Below are 20,031 nucleotides of genomic sequence, written 5' to 3' on the forward strand. Positions count from 1 at the left end.
GTTCTCCCTTTTCTGTCTTAGTGTAGATTCCCTGCATGGAGTGAGCAGAGAAACTGTGATATCTTTATGTATCAACTCAATAACAGAAACGTGTAATTAGTTGTGTTGGTTTTATTGCAGACAGTGCAATCGTCAATCATCAATCGTGTACTTTATTAGTCCCCTAGGGGAAATTCAGGTTTTCCACTCAATCCCGTTCAAGAGCAGACATACACTACAGGACAGAACAGGAACATTGACGGGTCAGCCAAGAGTGTCCGCCATGAGATCGGTAGGTCGTGAGTTCAAACCCCGGCCGAGTCATACCAAAGACTATAAAAATGGTACCCATTACCTCCCTGCTTAGCACTCAGCATCAAGGGTTAGAATTGGGGGTTAAATCACCAAAAAATATTTCTGGGCGCTGCTGCTCACTGCTCCCGTCACCTCCCAGGGGGTGAGGGTGATGGGTCAAATGCAGAGAATAATCTCACCACACCTCGTGTGTGTGTGACAATCATTAAAGAGAAATATAATTTCTGGCAGCCCTTAGAAAGGTGGGAAAAAGGTAAATGCTCTGCGGGGTTTGGGGGGATGAGTTAAAAAAAGGTTCGGTCTCAGACTGGGCTTCTGGGGAGAGGGTCCAAACTGAGACCAGGAAAAATAAACTCAATAGCCATAAGCACACATAAACATGTTACATAAAATCCACAACCTTGGCAACAGAGGGGAGGGAGTGGGGGCTGATGCTATCTAAAGCGCTGCTCAGCCGTCCATCACCCCTACCATGTGGGGTGAAGCATCAAAGGTGTGGGATTGGGTATTTATGTTTGGCGTGTATCTTTCGTGGATGAATGTGTGTGTGTAAGCCTGCAGCGTGTCTCTGTTTCGCGACCTTGGTGCTCTTGCAACCGCCAGTCAGTCCAAAGTCAACAGCAACAGGTGTGTGTCCATGAGAGAATTTGTTGTGTCTTTGCGGCAACATCCCGACACTTCCAATGTGTCCGTTTATTTAATAGCTTCCCAAACCACTCTGTGTAGTGTTCAATAGCTTATACACTACTGCCATCTAGTGTCTCAAATCTGCAACTACCATCAAGTCTACTTTATTTATCTTATTACCGCTCATCCTACCTGGCTACCAGACACCTTCTCCACTGATAAATAGCACCCTTGGTAAGTTGGAAATTGTTTTACTGTATTTATTGTCAGGCCTAATTAAATAAGCCATAAAAAGTATGAATAAATATCAATATCGATCAATATAAAAAAACGTACATCGTGATATAGTTTTCAGCCATATTGCCCAGTCCTACTCAATCCCAATGTTCCCCCTCACTCACTACCACTAGCCATCAACCACTACCACTTCCCTAGGAATTGGGACACCACTTGCTACCTCAGTGCATAGTTTACGTTCGGGCAGGTAAGTGACTACATAGTTATGTTTGCACATACGTCCCACCTAGAGTTGTCCTGACACCAATATTTTGGTGCCAAAATGTATATTGTTATTTATTTCAATACTTTTTAATATTTTTTTTTTAAATAAAGAGGACCACAAAAAATATCATAAATGTCTTAATTTTAACAGAAATCTTATGATAAAACTTATGATTAAACTTATGTTTCTTATTGCACTCAAAGAACAATTTTAGAAGATTGGAGTTCAAATTAAAAGGCACATTAAACACATGGGCTCTTCTTATTGCACTCAAAGAACACTTTGCAATTATTTTACATATTAGATAAAGCCTGCTATAATCTAGAATTAGGTTGGAATAGAATAGAAAGCTTTATTGACATTGTATTAAATGCTTCATGATTTATGGTTGTCAATTTTGACCTGCGCTTTAAGACAAATACAATCATTAGTAAATACTGAAAACAATGAGGCTAAAACTGCACAAATGATATAGTGGGAATTTGTTATGAAATTCAGTCAATTCATTTGCATTATCTTACACTACGTGTGCAGTTTGGACTGCGCTAATAATATTGAACAAGCCAGCCAGCTGTTCGAACATCTATGTACCTGTATGTGTATGTGCACGGGGAACCTGCTAACTATATTACCTGTCACTCTTTAAAATCCTTGTGCAAATCTGAATATGTGTTATGTTTACCTCAGTTTGAGGAAAAGGTTGTATTGATACATTTGGCGAGGCATGTTTTAAAGAGCTTGCGGCGCGGCACTTCCACGTTTAAAGCGTCACCTTTATTAATAGTTTTGAAGCCCAAGTACATCCATATTGTGCTACGAGCACCCTTTTTATTAACCTTTCTGAGCGCTTCCCTCCTCACCTGCGGCTTGTTTGCATTGATTGTCTCACCTGGCGTTAGGGGACTTTTTAAATCAGTCCCCCTTCTTTGTGGGTTGCGGGATTGTTGCAAAAGTTTGGTGTCTTGGTTGTCCAGAGGAACTTTCACAGTTAGTACTATTTATTTATTTCTTGTTTTTGTAATTCTTTCTTGTTGGCTCTCCTGAGCCATTTTTTCACGCAGTTTCCCTGTGCTTGTTTAGTGCATATCCCTGTTGCACTCTTTCTTGGATTTTTGGACATTAAATACTTTTGAACCTGCAAGCTGTCTTCTGCCTTTTGAGGTCACGACCTCCACTACAAAGACCTCACCTGACAGACGGAAGAACAATAATTACAAATATGTAAGAAGTGGACAGCAAAAAGCCAGAATTTTATGTTTTGTTTTTTTCCCTCTGGAATCGCAAAACTAGTTTGTCTCATATTCAGAGATGATGGCTCTAATAAAAAAAAGAAAAAAAGAAGGGATTTCACAGTGCCATTGTTTTCTTTACATTATTATTGAGACATTCATTTTACCCCAACACTTTCCTTTCTCTCACACGGGAAGTTAACGTAACCACTTAAAAATTATGTTGTGAATGAATGATCAGTAAAAGACATGGAGAAGGGTTACGATTAAATATTAGCTTTGCTTCTTAAAAACTCCTGTTTGGTTCCTTTTCGGTTTGGAACCCCAAGATGCAGAGACGCCAGGCATAGCGCAGGTAAACATATTTAAAGCTAGGGTACTTGAATCTCGTGTCACCAGGAAGAATAACAGGCACTAATATAAATATAATTTGCGTAATTTCGAACAAAATGTGTTCATACAGTAGCCTGCTCACATGGGCCATTTTAGACTTTCATGTGAAAATTCTGTAGTATTTAATTTAATGCGATATTTTACATTTGGACATGCCAGTGCTATCAAAAAGGATACAAAAGACTTTGACTGTTTGATTACTCAATTTATTATTACAACACAGGAGAGCTTTTTGCGGTAGCAGCCATACGTGACACGAAGTCGGACATTCCTCCCCAGGCTCCGGTGCCAATGTGCCGAACCACTAGCGACTGCTGCCCAACATGGCCAAGGAGTCACAGGAACACATTGTGGCAGAAATAGGTGGCAACATGATTGCCTACATAAACTAATAGACGTCCTCACAAATACGAATATGAAAATGAAGCGTTAAATGCATTGGCAAAAAAGGGAATTTTGTGTCCTTGCCTCAATCTTTTTTACATTTGTTGAAATCAAATGTTGGCGAAGCCCCAACGACCACCTCTGTGTGTCGCCAAAGTATGCACAGCCTGTAGAGATGTGCGTACGTGAAACAATGAACATTTCCAAGACATCGTCAGTCTTGATACCTCTAAACTTTGCCGTAAAAAAGGGTGTAGGCCAGGTTTTTGTGTGGAAGCAAGCTTGTTGAATGAGGCTTCTAGTATATACCGTATTTTTCAGACTATAAGTTGCAGTTTTTTTCATAGTTTGGCTGGGCTCCAGTGCAATTTATATATGTTTTTTTCCTTCTTTATTATGCATTTTCGGCAGGTGCGACTTATGCTCCGGTGCGACTTATACTCCGAAAAATACGGTACCTTGTTTTCTGTCACAGGGGATGAGGCAGCCTCTAAAAATGGGAGCTTGTCCAAAAAACAAATATAAGATAGCATTAACAGCTTTTTTCACCACCAAATCAAATTTTTTTACGCTCATTTCGCTATGACGCACATTCTCTGATTACCATCAAAGAAGATATTTGATCCATTTGAAAAGATTCAAAGCCCCCCCCCCCCCTCCCGGATAAAATGGAACCAGTACAATTGCGACATCCGTTGAAGGGAAAACAATATCTTGTTCCATCAGTTACAAGACTCATGAATAACAATAGACAACACAAGCCTGGAGTGGAAACAGGCTCTTTGTGTGTGCATGCGTGTGTGTACCTGTGAGGTAAGTGTTGTGCGAGGAGTTGATGAAATAGTGGGAAAGGGGAAAGGTCATGTCTTCGCTCTGGTCCAGCTTCTCTGGAGGAATGATGCTGTTCTCTTCGCCGTTCAAGTAGCGGGCGAAGCCCTCCACGGAGATTTGACCTGCCAGGGCGGGGAATAAAAGCAACATCAATAACACAAAGTCTGAGGTACACTTGCACCATCCAGTGAGATGTAATACAAACAGTCTGTCTTCACAATGACAACACACTACAACTGGACATGTATGGTCGAAGACGGCCACAATGTATCCCAAAGGATTTGACTATTCGTCACAGCTGGAACCCCTCTCTAGAACTGCACCTCATTGTACCTGTGTACAATGTGGACAGTGTGTAATACTTTGTTTTTAAAATAGAAATGTACATTATTACCTTTTTTTGACCCAGCTCTTGTGTCGATATCACCATTTCAACACCCATATACTGTACACCGCGGTGGCCTCTGCCGTGCTCCACATAATCATCTGCTGGGGTGGGGCACCGCACGACCAGAGACAGGAACAGACCCAACAAAGCAACCAAGTGGGCCGACTCCCTACCAGGCTGCCCAGTAGCTCTCGGCCAATGTCCAGTGAACGTGGATGTACGAGAATCCGTCCAGGAAGACCACCAAAGTGTCCAATACTTGCTCATTCAGTCAGGGCCCCGTGATGCCAGCGCTCAACGCTAGCTGCGCAGCCCAGTCTCTTCAGCCGCATCTCCCCCAGTCTCTCCACGTGGATTTCAGTGGGGCAGAGAGCCAGTCAAAGATCCTCTATTTGTGACAGGAGTCCTCTGCTGTCTTAGAGGCCTAGTACAAACATGCTAGTCAAATGTAAACAATCAAATGTAGTCACTTTTTCTTATAATTTCTGATCTCTCTCTCTGTGTCCAATACTTGCTGTACATATGTACCAAGTTAGACCTACACTGTTCCAATGTCAATTTCTCTGATGATGCAATTGTTGATGACTGAAGTGTTGATACCGACCAAACTTAACCCCCCCCCCCCCCCCTCCATATCCCACACCCCGGATTGTAAATAATGTAAATAATTCAATTTATATACTGTGATGATTATCTTGTGTGATGACTGTATTATGAAAATAGTATATATCTGTATCATGAATCAATTTAAGTGGACCCCGACTTAAACAAGTTGAAAAACCTATTCGGGTGTTACCATTTAGTGGTCAATTGTACGGAATATGTACTTCACTGTGCAATCTACTAATAAAAGTCTCAATCAATCAATCAAAAAAGGTCCTCTATATGCTATATGCCCTACTCTTTTAAGGACCTATTGCAAAAATACTAATCAAAGATCGTTTATATCTGACAGGAAGGCTCTGCTGTTTTTAACGAACTACTACAAAAACAAAAGTCAAAGATTGTTTATAAAAGAAGTACTCTTCTGTAAGAAACTACAGCAAAAAACACTCATTAAAATCTTCTATATCACAAAAGCACTTTTTAAGTACCTCCATCCATCCATCCATTTTCTACCGCTTGTCCCTTTCGGGGTCGCGGGGGGTGCTGGAGCCTATGTAAGCTGCATTTGGGCAGAAGGCAGTGTACACCCTGGACAAGTCGCCACCTCATCACAGGGCCAACACAGATAGACAGACAACATTCACACTCACATTCACACACTAGGGACCATTTAGTGTTGCCAATCAAGCTATCCCCAGGTGCATGTCTTTGGAGGTGGGAGGAAGCCGGAGTACCCGGAGGCAACCCACGCAGTCACGGGGAAAACATGCAAACTCCACACACAAAGTTCCCGGGGATTGAACCCAGGACCTTTGTATTGTGAGGCACATGCGTGCCTATTGCAAAAATAAATACTAGTTAAAGATTTTCTAAACGTGAAAGGTTTTTTAGAGTCAACTGCAAAAACGCTGGTCAAAGATTCTGTATTAATAATGGAAGTCCTCAATGACCGTATTTTTTCCAGAAACTATAGCAAAAACTCTATACTCTATGCGATTGGAGCTCTTTGCTATTTTTAGTGCCTACTGCAAAAATACGAGTGAAAGATCCTCTATGTGTTACAGAAGCCCTCTTCTTCTTTTTAAGGACCTATTGCAAAACCGCTGTTCAAAGATCCTCTACATGTCACAGAAGCACCCTTCTGCTTTTCAGGACCTACTACAAAATTGTAAAAAATGGTTACAAGTCGAAGATCCTCTATGTGTGACAGGAGTGCTCTGTTATTTGTAAAGAACTACTGCAAAAACAACATCCATCCATCTATTTTTTCTACCGCTTGCCCCTTTCGGGGTCGCGGGGGGTGCTGGAGCCTATTTCAGCTGTATTTGGACGGTAGGCTGGGTACACCTTGGACAAGTCACCACCTCAACAGTCAAATATGATCTTTTTGTGACAGAAGTTGTCTTTTGTTTTTAGGAAACTACAGCAAAATGCTTGTCAAAGATCCTTTATATGACAGAAGCACACTTTTGTTTTAAAGGACCCATTGCAAAAATTATAGTCAACGATCTTCTAAATGTGACAGAACCACGGTTTTAGGGCCTAATGCAAAAATGCTATTTTTGACTGCAGGGCTCTTCTGTTCTGTGCTTTACAGTAAAAGTGACTTATGCACAGTCCAGCAGAAAAAAAAAGAGCAGCATTAACGAGTCATGTCGGCCACACACACACTTTGATGTTATGCTAAATATGCAAAATGAAGCGTGTGCGCTCAACGGGTGCGGCAGGTCCCCCTGGCCACTTTATGCTAATTAATGCGGCGCCGCCCTCTGCAGAGTCACTGCTCTAATTAACGCTGCCTGTGGAATGGGAGGAGGTCCAACCCACCCCCCCTTCCTGATCCCCTATGATGCTCCCATGAGGACCAGAAGGTGAAACAAGGGGAAGCGATGTTAACACGGTCGGGATTCTGGAGGTGAGGAACCGCAGATGGCATTCCTGTAAGAAGACGCTTTAAAGAGATAATAAACTAGGGGTGTCCAAACTACGTCCAGCAGGCCAAGTGTGCACCGCCGGTGTCTTTAATTAGGCCCGCAAGAGGTCATGAATTTAAAAAGAATCTGACTTGCATTGTGATTTCACTTTTATTTCAAATATCTGACAATCTTAATGATGCTATTTTGTCGCTATCTTGTGGACAACATGACATTCAGGTCAATGGCCAAAAATTATTCTCTGAAATATGTATCCCATCCATCCATCCATTTTCTACCGCTTGTCCCTTTCGACCAACACAAAATGTCAACACACATGGTCACACATAACACAACCTGCTCACTGAACTTTGTGGATATTATAAATTAAACGTGCACACACCTTGAACAATTACAAATGACACCCATTTAAATTCATTACTAAGCGCAAACAATATCTCCACACTCATCTATGATTGGGCCATTTTAGCTGCTTGATATTTTTGATTTAAGGAGGTCGTCACGGAAGTAAACAAGGTAGGAGTCGAACTTTCACATACTCCTAATATCCAATTATATATCCACTATATTAATATATTATGTACACAAATTTGTATGGAATATATATATATATATATATATATATATATATATATATATATATATATATATATATATATATATATATATATATACATATATATATATACAAGCTTCTGGTTGAATTTTTGACCAGTCTTCTTGACAAAATTGATGCAGTTCAGCTAAATTTGTTGGTTTTCTGACATGTACTTGTTTCTTCAGCATTGTCCACATGTTTAAGTCAGGACTTTGGGAAGGCCATTCTAAAACCTTAATTCTAGCCTGATTTAGCCATTCCTGACGTGTGTTTGGGGTCATTGTCCTGTTGGAACACCCAACTGCACCCAAGACCCAACCTCCGGGCTGATGATTTTAGGTTGTCCTGAAGAATTTGGAGGTAATCCTCCTTTTTCATTGTCCCATTTACTCTCTGTAAAGCACCAGTTCCATTGGCAGCAAAACAGGCCCAGAGCATATACTACCACCACCATGCTTGACGGTAGGCCTGGTGTTCCTGGGATTAAACGCCTCACCATTTCTCCTCCAAACATAATGCTGGGTTTTGTGGGGTATTACAGCTTAATTTTTGTTTCATCTCACATCACATGGACAAAGATAAGACCTTCTGGAGGAAAATGTTGTGGTCAAATGAAACAAAAATTGAGCTGTTTGGCCACAATACCCAGCAATATGTTTGGAGGAGAAAAGGTGTAGCCTTTAATCCCAGGAACACCATACTCACCGGAGGAGATGCGGAGGAAGAGACGGGGCTGTAGAGCTAGCACTGAGCGTTGGGATGGAGGAGCTTTACTGAGCCCTGGCTAAACGAGCATGTATTGGACTCTTCGGTCTCCCTGGACAGGTTTGGATCACTCGCGCGGACAGGATAGTGACTGGCCATTGGCTGAGAGCTAGTGGGCTATGGAGTACATTCTCTTAGTTGCTTTGTTGGGTCTGTTCCTATCTTTGGCTGTGTCCCCCCCCAAGCCCCCAGCAGACAACGGTGTGCAGCACTGCAGAGGTATGGGTGTGTCGAAATGGTCTATGCGGGATGTATTATTTATCGCTGTTTTTGTTTTTTGTTTTTGTGGTGTTTTACTTTTGTACCTGAATGTGCAGATTGCGCCTCTGAAGTGGCTGCTGGTCGCATCAGCTCTGTGTTCCTTTCATGTCTTATATGTTCTTTAATTTTTCCCTCATTGTCATACCAAGATGGCGCCGCAAATTGCTTTCTCGTAGTAGCTGCATTTTTCTTTGTTCCTTGCATTGAACAAAGAGAACACATGTTTACCAAGTCAAAATGTGTGTTAAACATACTTGGCTGATTTGAATGAAAAGAAACATTTGGCTGTTTTTAAGGAGCTGCTGCAAAAACGCTCGTCAAAGATCCTCTAAATGTGACAAGAACACTTTGCTCTTTTAAATTTGTATTAAAAAAAACACTGGCCACAAATCTTCTATATGACAAGTGTTCTGCTGTTTTTAGGAACCTACAGTATACAAAAAGTTTGAATTACTTTGTTGTCGAGTCTGAAGCAAGATTGGCCACCAGTTAAAAACGTGTGTTTTATGAGAAAAGTACAGTAATGTACGTACTGTACACTCTTCGGACATCTCATTAGGTACACCTGCTGTACAAGAGCTGTAGCAAAAACAATGAACATTGTTTCTTTAAAAAAACCTAAACATTACACGATGATCTTTAAGGTAAAGATGCAAATTAGAGTGGATTGCAAATTACTGTGTGTCCTTGAGGGAGGTAAAAGTGGGCGTAGAGGATGAGGGCGAGGGGGAGTCGACCCCTTCACAGAGCAGATGGCGGCACTTCCCCCGGCTAGATAAATGCTTTACACGGGGAAATCTATCAGCGGGACAAGTAAGGACACACTTCATGTGGACAAGCAGGGACATACAGTACTACCATGAAGTACACAAAGTATCATGTACCATCAAGTATTACACATTATTCCACCACAACACTAGTATAATCAATAATTTTAATTAGGAATGTCAAGAGAGCTATGAATTGAACAATATGTTTTATTAGAGTAGATGGACATGGGGGAGGAATGGACGGATGGTGTCAAAGGACAAAACATTAGGAACCCCTTAACAACGACGATGTCACATTATATATACTGTACATTTATATTGTTAAATGTAGCTTTTTTTCTGTAATGTAAAGCATTCTAATAACTATATAACTATATTTTTTATGATTCTGACTGGTTATTATATATAAGTAGGATTAAATAATTTCAGTTTCTTCCTACTCCTTTTCGGGCCTGTTGTACAAGGGCAAACGTGACGTTCGTCAGCGTATTTTGTGTGGATATTATTTATTTGCAGTATGATGATGATTATTACTATTAGTAGTATTATTGTTGTTATTATTAGTATCACAGTGTTATTATTATTATAACCATTAAGGGACTTTTCAAAGTTTCAAAGTCTAAAATGAGTAGGTAACTCAAATGTCAAATAGTGATAAGAATATTACCAAATACTTGGTAAAAACAACAGACATCTTTTATGCAAATTAAACACATTTTTATTCAACAATGCTGTTTGGCAGAGATGTGTAAATGACACCTTCTTCCCCTCCATTTATCTGCTTTCTTTTGTATTTCAAGTTTTCATTTCATATATGTATTGTTGCATTTGAAACAATTGTATTGTTGATAATAGAGGTAAATATTGTTATTATTCATTATCAATAGTGCTATTTCTATTGATATTTGTAGTGCTCCATTTGTAGTGCAACAATGCTCATTGTCATTTCTGTATTATTTATTTCACTAACTGTTTCTTTGCTATCCCTTTTACCATCATATTTGTACATATCCTATTCGCTGATGTTGTTCTGTTGTTGTTATTGTTGTTGTTGTTGTTGTCTCTCTGTCTTATCCCTCTCTTGTCCCCGCAATTTCCCCCTCTGTTTTCCTTTTTTTCTCTTTCTATCCCATCCTGCTCCGGCCCGGCTGCACCAAATAATAATATAAATCCATTTAATAAAGTCAAATACAAATAAGGCAACAAGAGAAGTATCCCACACTTCTCTTTTGTAAAGTAAATGTGTACAGCCGATATGGGCATCTACATCAACAGTAGGATTTGCCTGAGTAGCTGGACAGGACAAAAAAAAAAAAAGATGCCTCAGTGAGCGTGTAGAACACTGGCTGCATTGACACTGCATTGATAGCAGCTTGGTGTTTCATAATGGCGCTATCTGCTGGATCAGATAAGTCACTACCCTTGACCTGTGCAGAAAGTAATATGAAACTCTGGTCAATGAGCCAAATAGTATAATATCAAAATTATTCCACACTTCCGAATTCTTCCCTTTTATTATTTTCATTTAGATCGATGACAGCAACCAACACCAATGTCATTCGCGGACTTCATTCAGTACAAACAGTCACTTATGAGCCGAAAGAAGCGCTTCCTGATAAACAAAATAACACAGCAGTTGTGTCTGTCACATGTTTTTTTTTTCTTAAAGTGCCACACACATCGAGTTATAGAGGGACACATGATTATCTCAGTATTCATCTCCTTGTGTTTCACAATGCATCGATGCTTCGGTATCATTTAACCAGTGTTAGGAAAACTACTTAAAAAAAGTACTGAATTAGAGTTACTCGCTAAATTCCCAAAAAAGTATTTGAATTACTAATGGAATTATTCATAAATAGATGTAATTAATTTCTCGGGAAAGTAGTTGATGCGTTACTTTGTGTTCCAACATTTATATACAGTATCTGGTGTATGCAGTTGAGAGATGTTTCATGAGAGCAGAGTGTGTGCCTTTAAAAGGCGGTGCCTGTTGCCAAGTCAAGCGTGACGCCAGTGAGGGCGTGCTCATTGGCTGTTTCAGCTTAGCATTGGTAGTCTGCGGACTGGAAGGAGATTGTTGATTGCAGCGCCTATGGAATGTTGAACGCGTTTCAATGGCTGTGTCTCTCCTTGTCCACAAACGGAGTATTGTAGGATTATTATTGATGATGATTGTCACTTTATTGATTGTTCATTATCCCCCCGTGGTAGTAGATATAGCGTGTGCGTGCGTGTGTTGTGGCTGCCGCTTGCACTAGTAAAGAGTTACTTCCTCAAGTGAATTTGCTGGGATTCTAACGCTGTCTTGTTTGCATCAAATAAAGCTTACCACGTTAAATCATCTGTATCGGTAACAGCGTTGTAATGTACATAAAAGTAATTAATTAGATTACACCTTACTAAAAAAACTAACAGCATTGGTAATTACTGTTATTATGTCATGCCATTTTTCCCAACACTGCATTTTACCCATCACTACTAGTTCATGTTCAATGAAATATATTAATTAAATAATAACTGATCATCAAAAATAACAGTGCCCAACACTAAATATTTCAACATGCATCCAGTGAACCCATAAAAAGTTGCATAAAATCGACCTATTTTTCTCAGCAATGTTAGCATGAACAGCCCAATGCAAAGACCGGCTGCAAAAAAAGTCCATTTAACCACATTGAAAACATCGACTTGTCATCAGCTCCTCTGCAAGCTGACACTAGAAGAGAGTGACAGGATTCGCAGGAGATCATCCACCTCGCTGGTTCATGAATTATTACCGCTCGTCACTTCTGATGTTCAATTTTTAAATCCGCGAGCATGCTCTTATCATATCCATGCAGTCCCAGCGCCAGCAGAGCATCCCTTTTAGCAGTCAGGCTTCCATGTTCATAAGATGATTACAGTCATATTGATGAACCGATAATGATAACATATCCGACGGATAGTATTACAGTTTAAAATTTACAATACCGCACTTGGAAAAACTCATGGTGATACATTACTGCTCATTTCCTGGAAAAGAAGCTAGCGCGCTAACTGCTAAGTAGCCAACATGCTAACATGAATACAAGACACATTTACATCTTTCCCCGGAACAAATAAACAGTTTTGCCATATTAAGAGACACTCTAAAACATTTATACATTAAAACGAAAGAAGATAAACATACTCAAACTCTCAAATGAAAAATTATGTTTTTTTAAGATGCTTGAACAACATTTAATGTTTGTTTCTGCTAACAAGAGTATATTATGTGTCTGTTGTTTATTTATTTATTTTCTAAATACAAAGTGACAAAGGCTAGCTTTTTTTGTCCTTTAAGTACATTTTTGTTGTATTTTGGCATACTTGCCAACCCTCCCGGATTTTCCGGGAGACTCCCGAAATTCAGCGCCTCTCCCGAAAACCTCCCGGGACAAATTTTCTCCCGAAAATCTCCCGAAATTCAGGCGGAGCTGGAGGCCACGCCCCCTCCAGCTCCATGCGGACCTGAGTCCGCTTTCCAACAATATAAACAGCGTGCCTGCCAAATGACGTCATAACTGTAGAAGGATGGAGGGCGAGTTCTTGGTTTCTTATGTGGGTTTATTGTTAGGCAGTTTCATTAACGTCCTCCCAGCGCGGCAACAACACACAACAACAGCAGTCACGTTTTCGTCTACCGTAAAGCAGTTCGTCTGCCATAAACAGCAATGTTGTGAAACTCTTAAACAGGACAATACTGCCATCTAGTGCATTTGATGAAAGCACTTTTGTGCGTGCCACACAGCAATGCATCATCAGAGAGGGTGTTCAGCATGGTTCGAAAAATAGTGACAGAGAATAGAACAAGGATGGACAATTCAACCCTTAACTCAACAATGAGTAGATGAGAGTTATGTGTGTGTATATGTGTAAATAAATGAACACTGAAATTCAAGTATTTATTATATACATATATATATATATATATATATATATATATATATATATATATATATATATATATATATATATATATATATATAATTGGCTAGAATTCACTGAAAGTCAAGTATTTCTTATATATATATATATATATATAAGAAATACTTGACTTGGTGAATTCTAGCTGTAAATATACTCCTCCCCTCTTAACCACGCCCCCAACCACGCCCCCTCCCCCAACCACACCACCCGCCCCCACCCACCCCCCACCCCCCGAAATCGGAGGTCTCAAGGTTGGCAAGTATGTATTTTGGCCATAATTGTTGTTGTGTTACTCCATTATACTGTACATATTTTTTCCTACAAAGGTTTTTTTCATGTTAAATTTTAAAATTTCAATACCTAGTTCTTTCACAGGTGTATACACTGGCAGTTATTCCACAATATCCGAAAGCCGAACAGTCCTTCATTTTTCAAAGGACATAAAAACATTTTGGATCCATATTTTTTAAAATATGGATGTATTTGTATGAACATTTCTGTGCTAAAAAAAAAAATCAAACCAAATCTCAAAATTTCAAAAAATCATTACATTTGATATTTTTCTTTAGTGTGAGAAGGAAAAGTAAAAAGAAACATGAATCCAAAATGTTTTTATGTCCTTCAAAAACAGAAGGACTTTTATGACTTTTAGGAAAATGTCCCTGGATGGTTAAACATGTGTGTAAGCACTTTTTGAGCACATTCATGAATAATGATAATAGCCGTGACAATAACTGTAAAAAGGAATTTTCATATCATTACATCCCTATTATATTGTCAATATTTAAAAAAGATATGGCTTCCTCCCACCTCCAAAAACATGCACCTGGGGATAGGTTGATTGGCAACACTAAATGGTCCCTAGTGTGTGAATGTGAGTGTGAATGTTGTCTGTCTATCTGTGTTGACCTGGCGAGGAGGTGGTGACTTGTCCAGGGTGTACCTCGCTTACCACCCGAATGCAGCGGAGATAGGCTCCAGCACCGCCCGCGACCCCGAAGGAGACAAGCGGTAGAAAAAGGATGGATAGATGAATGAATTAAAAATGTTTTTACGCCCTTTGAAAAATGAAGGATTGTTTGGATTTAGTGTATTGTGAAAAGCTGCCAGTATGTTCTTGGCAACTGCCTGCCTCGACACTTCTGGGGGATTTTTAAAAGACAAAAACTATTTGTATTTCATTTATTTAATAGGGACAGTGCACATTAATCAACACTTGAATAAACAGTGTAAATGCGCCGGACTTAGCATAAATGCTAATTTTCAGCCGTAGTCCCAAGGCAGGTTTCTAAAATAACACAGTGAGACACAAAAGACTTTAAAACCACAATGACAGAAATAAGAACCAAATAAATAAGACATCATTAAACAAAACAAGCAGTCACAATACACAATTACAAGACAACACACCAGGACACACAATTCACTCATAGCTTCAAATACGCTGGCCAGAAGCACACTGGAACGGGCTGGAGTCTGAAAACAGTGTTTAATTGTTTAATGGGTGCATGTCTGATTTATTTTTAGCTAGTGTTTAAGTTTTTTTTTGAAAAGTGGATAGTTATCACATCTCTAATGTGTGTGGGCAAATTATTCCAGGATTGCGTTTTTCTTACAAAGGTGACCATTTGACCGAATTTTGTTCTATGTCTTGGTATATTGCAATCACCTCTGGACAAGGCCCTAGTTCTCCGTCCTTCACTGTTTCTCCTCTGAATTCATTAATTTAATGGTAGGGGTGCAAGCGCATTTAAAACTTTGTAGATGAGACAAGCATCCATAAAGATCTGGTAGCTATCCAGATCAAGGATGTTAAGTTTTTTTTAGAATAATACAGTTGTGGAAGTGCATTGGTTTCCTGTCAATGATTTTAACTGCCCTTTTGAAGAGAGACTTGATGGATTTTAGTACAATTTATGTTGTGTGTGTCCAAGTTGGGAAACAATATTTTATATATAAGAATATTATTGGCGTGCATATTGTTACGCCGCGTGCAGTCAGCCTTTCTTTCCTCAGCACGTGCCACGGAGCGCACCGCAGGACACGCCCATACACGCTCTGCTTTCGCTGCCACGCGCCTGCACAGCTGTGCGCAATCATCAATCAACACACCTGTTGCCGATGACACCACTACCCATAAAAGCCAGCGTGTCCAGAGATCTAGTGCTGGAACGTAGTTCTCTGCTTGCAATTGGCTTCCCGTCTCTGGCTCCTCACCTTGTTTTGCTCGCTCTCAGTGTCCTTCCGCCCTTGTACTCATTTGTCCTTGTGGTTTCCTTTGTGTCCTCCGAATTCCCTCTGTCGCCTTGGAAGTGAACGATGCGCCTCACTTCCCTGGACCGCCTCTGGATTCTGACTGCCTCCCTCGATAGTCGACCCCCGCTTTGGACACGGACCTTTTGACGCCTCTCTCTCCATCCCCACGGACCTCTCGCTTGTATTACGGATTCTCCTACCAGCCTCGCCCAACTGGACTTGTCGCCTTCTCACTCAACACGCACTTACAACAACGTTGTAATATGTAGAATCGGACAATGATCGGTATTGGTTTCAAAAAGTAAAATTTATGACTTTTTAAAACGCCGCTGTACGGAGTGGTACACGGACGTAGGGAGAAGTACAGAGCGCCAATAAACCTTAAAGGCACTGCCTTTGCGTGCCGACCCAATCACATAATATATACAGCTTTTCACACACACAATTGAATACAAATCATACTTGGTCAACAGCCATACAGGTCACACTGAGGGTGGCCGTATAAACAACTTTAACACTGTTACAAATATGCGCCACACTGTGAACCCACACCAAACAAAAATGACAAACACATTTCGGGAGAACATCCGCACCGTACCACAACATAAACACAACAGAACAAATACCCAGGACCCCTTGCAGCACTAACTCTTCCGTGACGCTACAATATACACGCCCTGCTACCCCTATACCCCGCCTCCCCAACCCCGCCCACCTCAACCTCCTCATGCTTTCTCAGAGAGAGCATGTCCCAAAGTTTTGAGGCATGTTAAAAAAAAAAATGCACTTTGTGACTTCAATAATAAATATGGCAGTGCCATGTCGGCATTTTTTTCCATAACGTGAGTTGATTTATCTTGGAAAACCTTATTACATTGTTTAATGCATCCAGCGGGGCATCACAACAAAATTAGGCATAATGTGTTAATTCCACCACTGTATATATCAGTATCGGTTGATATCGGAATCGGTAATTAAGAGTTGGACAATATCGGGATATCGGCAAAAAAGCCATTATCGGACATCTGTAATTGTAACGCTTCACATAGTCCTGCAACATACACAGTAGCATACACACTCCACCGCATCATCAAGCTCACAAATAAACTGTTGAGCTTTACCTCTGTCGCTGTGTCGTCTCCTTCCTCCGCCGTATGTAACACATATAGACTGTAGCCGTCTTGGAAGTGAGGAATGGTCTTATATGATTGAAATTTGACAGATTGTATTTAACGATATTTGTGATTTTTTTTAACATGTGCTTTGAATAATATATTTGTGTCAAAGACCACTCCAAGATATTTGAATTTTTCTATGATATCAAGGCTCTCTCCATTAACCACTACAGACGGTTGATCGCCCTCTGCTGACTTACGAGAGAAGAACATACATACAGTCTTGTTGGTATTGAGGTGTAAACAGGATTCAGTGAGCCAGTGAGATACTTGTGCCAGAGCTGCTGATAGTTTTGTTGCAGCTTCTTTTTTTGATTTAGCTTGGACATATAGCACTGTATCATCAGCATATAATTGCAAATGAACATCTGGGCAGACTGTAGGTACGTCGTTTACATAGAGACTGAACAGAATTGGGCCCAAGATAGAGCCTTGGGGTACCCCGGTTTAACAGCTAAGGTAAGGTGACATTGAGTTTCCGATCTGAACAGTCTGTTTTCTATTTGACAAGTACGATCTCATCCAGCAGAGTGCACCATCAGATAAATTAAAGTGGGACATTTTTTAAATGAGTACATTATGATTTAGTGAGTCAAAAGCTCTTTTCAGATCCAGGAAGACAACTCCCACATAGCCACCTTGATCCAACAGACCTCTGATGTTCTCGTGAAAATAACAAATTGAGGTTTTGGTTGAGTGGTATTTCCGAAAACCAAATGACACATGGCCTTCACACTTACGTGGAGTGTGTCCTAATACTTGACAGAGAGAGAGTTAGAGAAAGAGAAAGAGAGAGAGAGAGAGAGAAGAGAGAGAGAGAGAGAGAGAGAGAGAGAGAGAGAGAGAGAGAGAGAGAGAGCGAAACATTGGTGCTACACTGACCATTTTGGGCCAACGTCCCACTGGGTTCATATTTGTCCACCAGCAGCTGGACCTGCTCCGGTTTGAGGGGCGGGTACAGAATCTCGTTGAGCCGGGGGTCTCGCTGCTTGCTGTTGATGAACTCCGTCATCTGCTCCACGGTCAGAAATGGACGACACTTGGCCCCTCTGAGCAGAAGCACATAAAACAAAGTGTAAGACAGACACAAACGCATTTTAACAGTTTGTCGTTCAATTTCCCAGCCTGATGGCCTTTCTGTGATCCTTGCAACACCAGCGTGATAAAAAGAGAAGTTGGACAAGGAATCACCCTTGTTGTCTCCAAATAGACCATACTGGTCTTTTTTCAGGCGGTTGCCATGGTTGTGATGGCTTCTTGCTAAGTTTTCAATAAAGGAAAAGAATATGATTTTATTTTATTTTATTTTATTTTTTAAGCTCTTACACGTCACAGAAGATGTGGTCCAGCTCGGGCCTCGGACAGATGTGCAAAGGAACAGATTGTAGACCTCCGGGGTGAAGTCCTCTTGGGGGATAGAGTCGTTCTGGAGAGGACAGCATGACTGTTAGTGGCAAGTTTTGAACATGCATACATGTAGTAAATAAACCCTTAATCCGGGGGTCAACAACCTGTGGCTCTCGAGCCGCACGAGGCTCTTTAATACCGCCCTAGTGGCTCCCTGGAGCATTTTTAAAAAAGGATTGAAAATGGAAAAAGATGGGTAAAAATATTTTTTTGTTTTAGTATGTTTTTTGTTTGAGTGAGGATAAACATGACAAACATTCCCAATTGTTAGAAAGCCCACTGTTTAATATGTTTGTGTGTATGCTTCACTGATGAGAGTATTTGGTGAACATCGTTTCGTCCTACTAATGTCAGTGGTTATTGAACTCACCATAGTGTGGACTGTGACGCAACAATTTGTTTACATGTAAAATCTTCCACTCCTTTGTCTCATTTTGTCCACCAAACGTTTTATACTGTGCGCTTTGTTGATGTTATTGACTTGTTGGCGTGCTAATCAGGCATATTTGGTCAGTGCATGACTGCAAGCTAATCAATGCTAACATGCTATTTAGGCTGGCTTTATGTACATATTGCATCATTATGCCTCATTTGTAGGTATATATGAGACCATTTAATTTCCTTTACTTTTATCCTCTTTGTATATAATTTAGTTTTGCATGTCTCATGACACATTATCTGGATGTAATATTGGCTGCATTTCAGATAGTTGTTTGTGTGCCATGTTGTTCCAGACCACAGCAAACGTTACCTAGCTTGCCAAAGATTGTAATAAATCTATTAGAAGAAGACAGCCTGCCGTTTCCTTTAACTTGGACACACATACCTATACCTTTGGCCATTAAAAGCCAGTCATTTCCAGTTATCTCACCTTCTGAGTAGCCTCTAATTTACTAATGGTTTTTAATGTTGTAAAAATGTGTAGAATAAATATTAAATTTCAACATTTCTGTCAACAAAGATTTGCTTCAGCCTGCGACACATAGTCATTTTGATAGTAGGCTATTATAGCTAATATAGACACTTACGTCATGTGTTGCCTTCATTATAAGACTTATCTAAGGCTTTTAATTTTTTGTGGCTCCAGACAGATTAGTTTTTTGTATTTTTGGTCCAATATAGCTCTTTCAACGTTTTGGGTTGCCAACCTCTGCCTTAATCATTAGACAAATGGTCGACCCGCCTCTTTCGCTTAATGGCAGCCATGTTTTTTAACCAACCTAGCTCAAGTTTGACACACATGTACGGCACTTGTCAGTCCCCTAAAGGTGTGTACCAAAATTCTGCAGTGATCGGCCTGATCACCTTAAAGTTACAGCAGGTGTTTTGTAAAGTATGTGTGAGACATTTCAAATAAGTCTGACTGATTGGGCTTCAATAAAAGCGCCACCGTGTGGTGTATCTGTCAGAAAAATAATGGCACTGTAAGTGTGCATGTTTGGACTTATTTTCACATTTTCAGGTGGGATAGGCTCCAGCCACCCCCGCGACCCCGAGAGGTAGAAAATGCAATGGATGGATGTGTGCAGCAGTTCAGGAGAACAAAACATTGGCTCACACACAGAAAAAGTCTGTTAATAGAATTTTTATCTTATTTTGAGGTTGGTATCTATGGATTGCACTCTTCTTCCAAAACAGGAAGTAATAAAGTGGGAATAAA

The 20,031-nt window shown here is 40.3% G+C and overlaps 1 protein-coding gene across 1 annotated transcript in view; it reads right to left on the reverse strand.

Annotated features, from left to right (window-relative positions):
* plcb1l (phospholipase C beta 1-like) overlaps window positions 1–20,031 on the reverse strand; it is a 331,247-nt gene that overhangs the window by 80,861 nt on the left and 230,355 nt on the right. The window contains 4 exon segments of the mRNA XM_061929877.2: window positions 4,236–4,382; window positions 17,847–18,013; window positions 18,291–18,336; window positions 18,339–18,390. Coding sequence (XP_061785861.2) covers window positions 4,236–4,382; window positions 17,847–18,013; window positions 18,291–18,336; window positions 18,339–18,390 — 412 coding nt within the window.

The sequence above is a fragment of the Nerophis lumbriciformis genome, linkage group LG34 (assembly GCF_033978685.3).
Source record: "Nerophis lumbriciformis linkage group LG34, RoL_Nlum_v2.1, whole genome shotgun sequence".
Taxonomy (NCBI): domain Eukaryota; kingdom Metazoa; phylum Chordata; class Actinopteri; order Syngnathiformes; family Syngnathidae; genus Nerophis; species Nerophis lumbriciformis.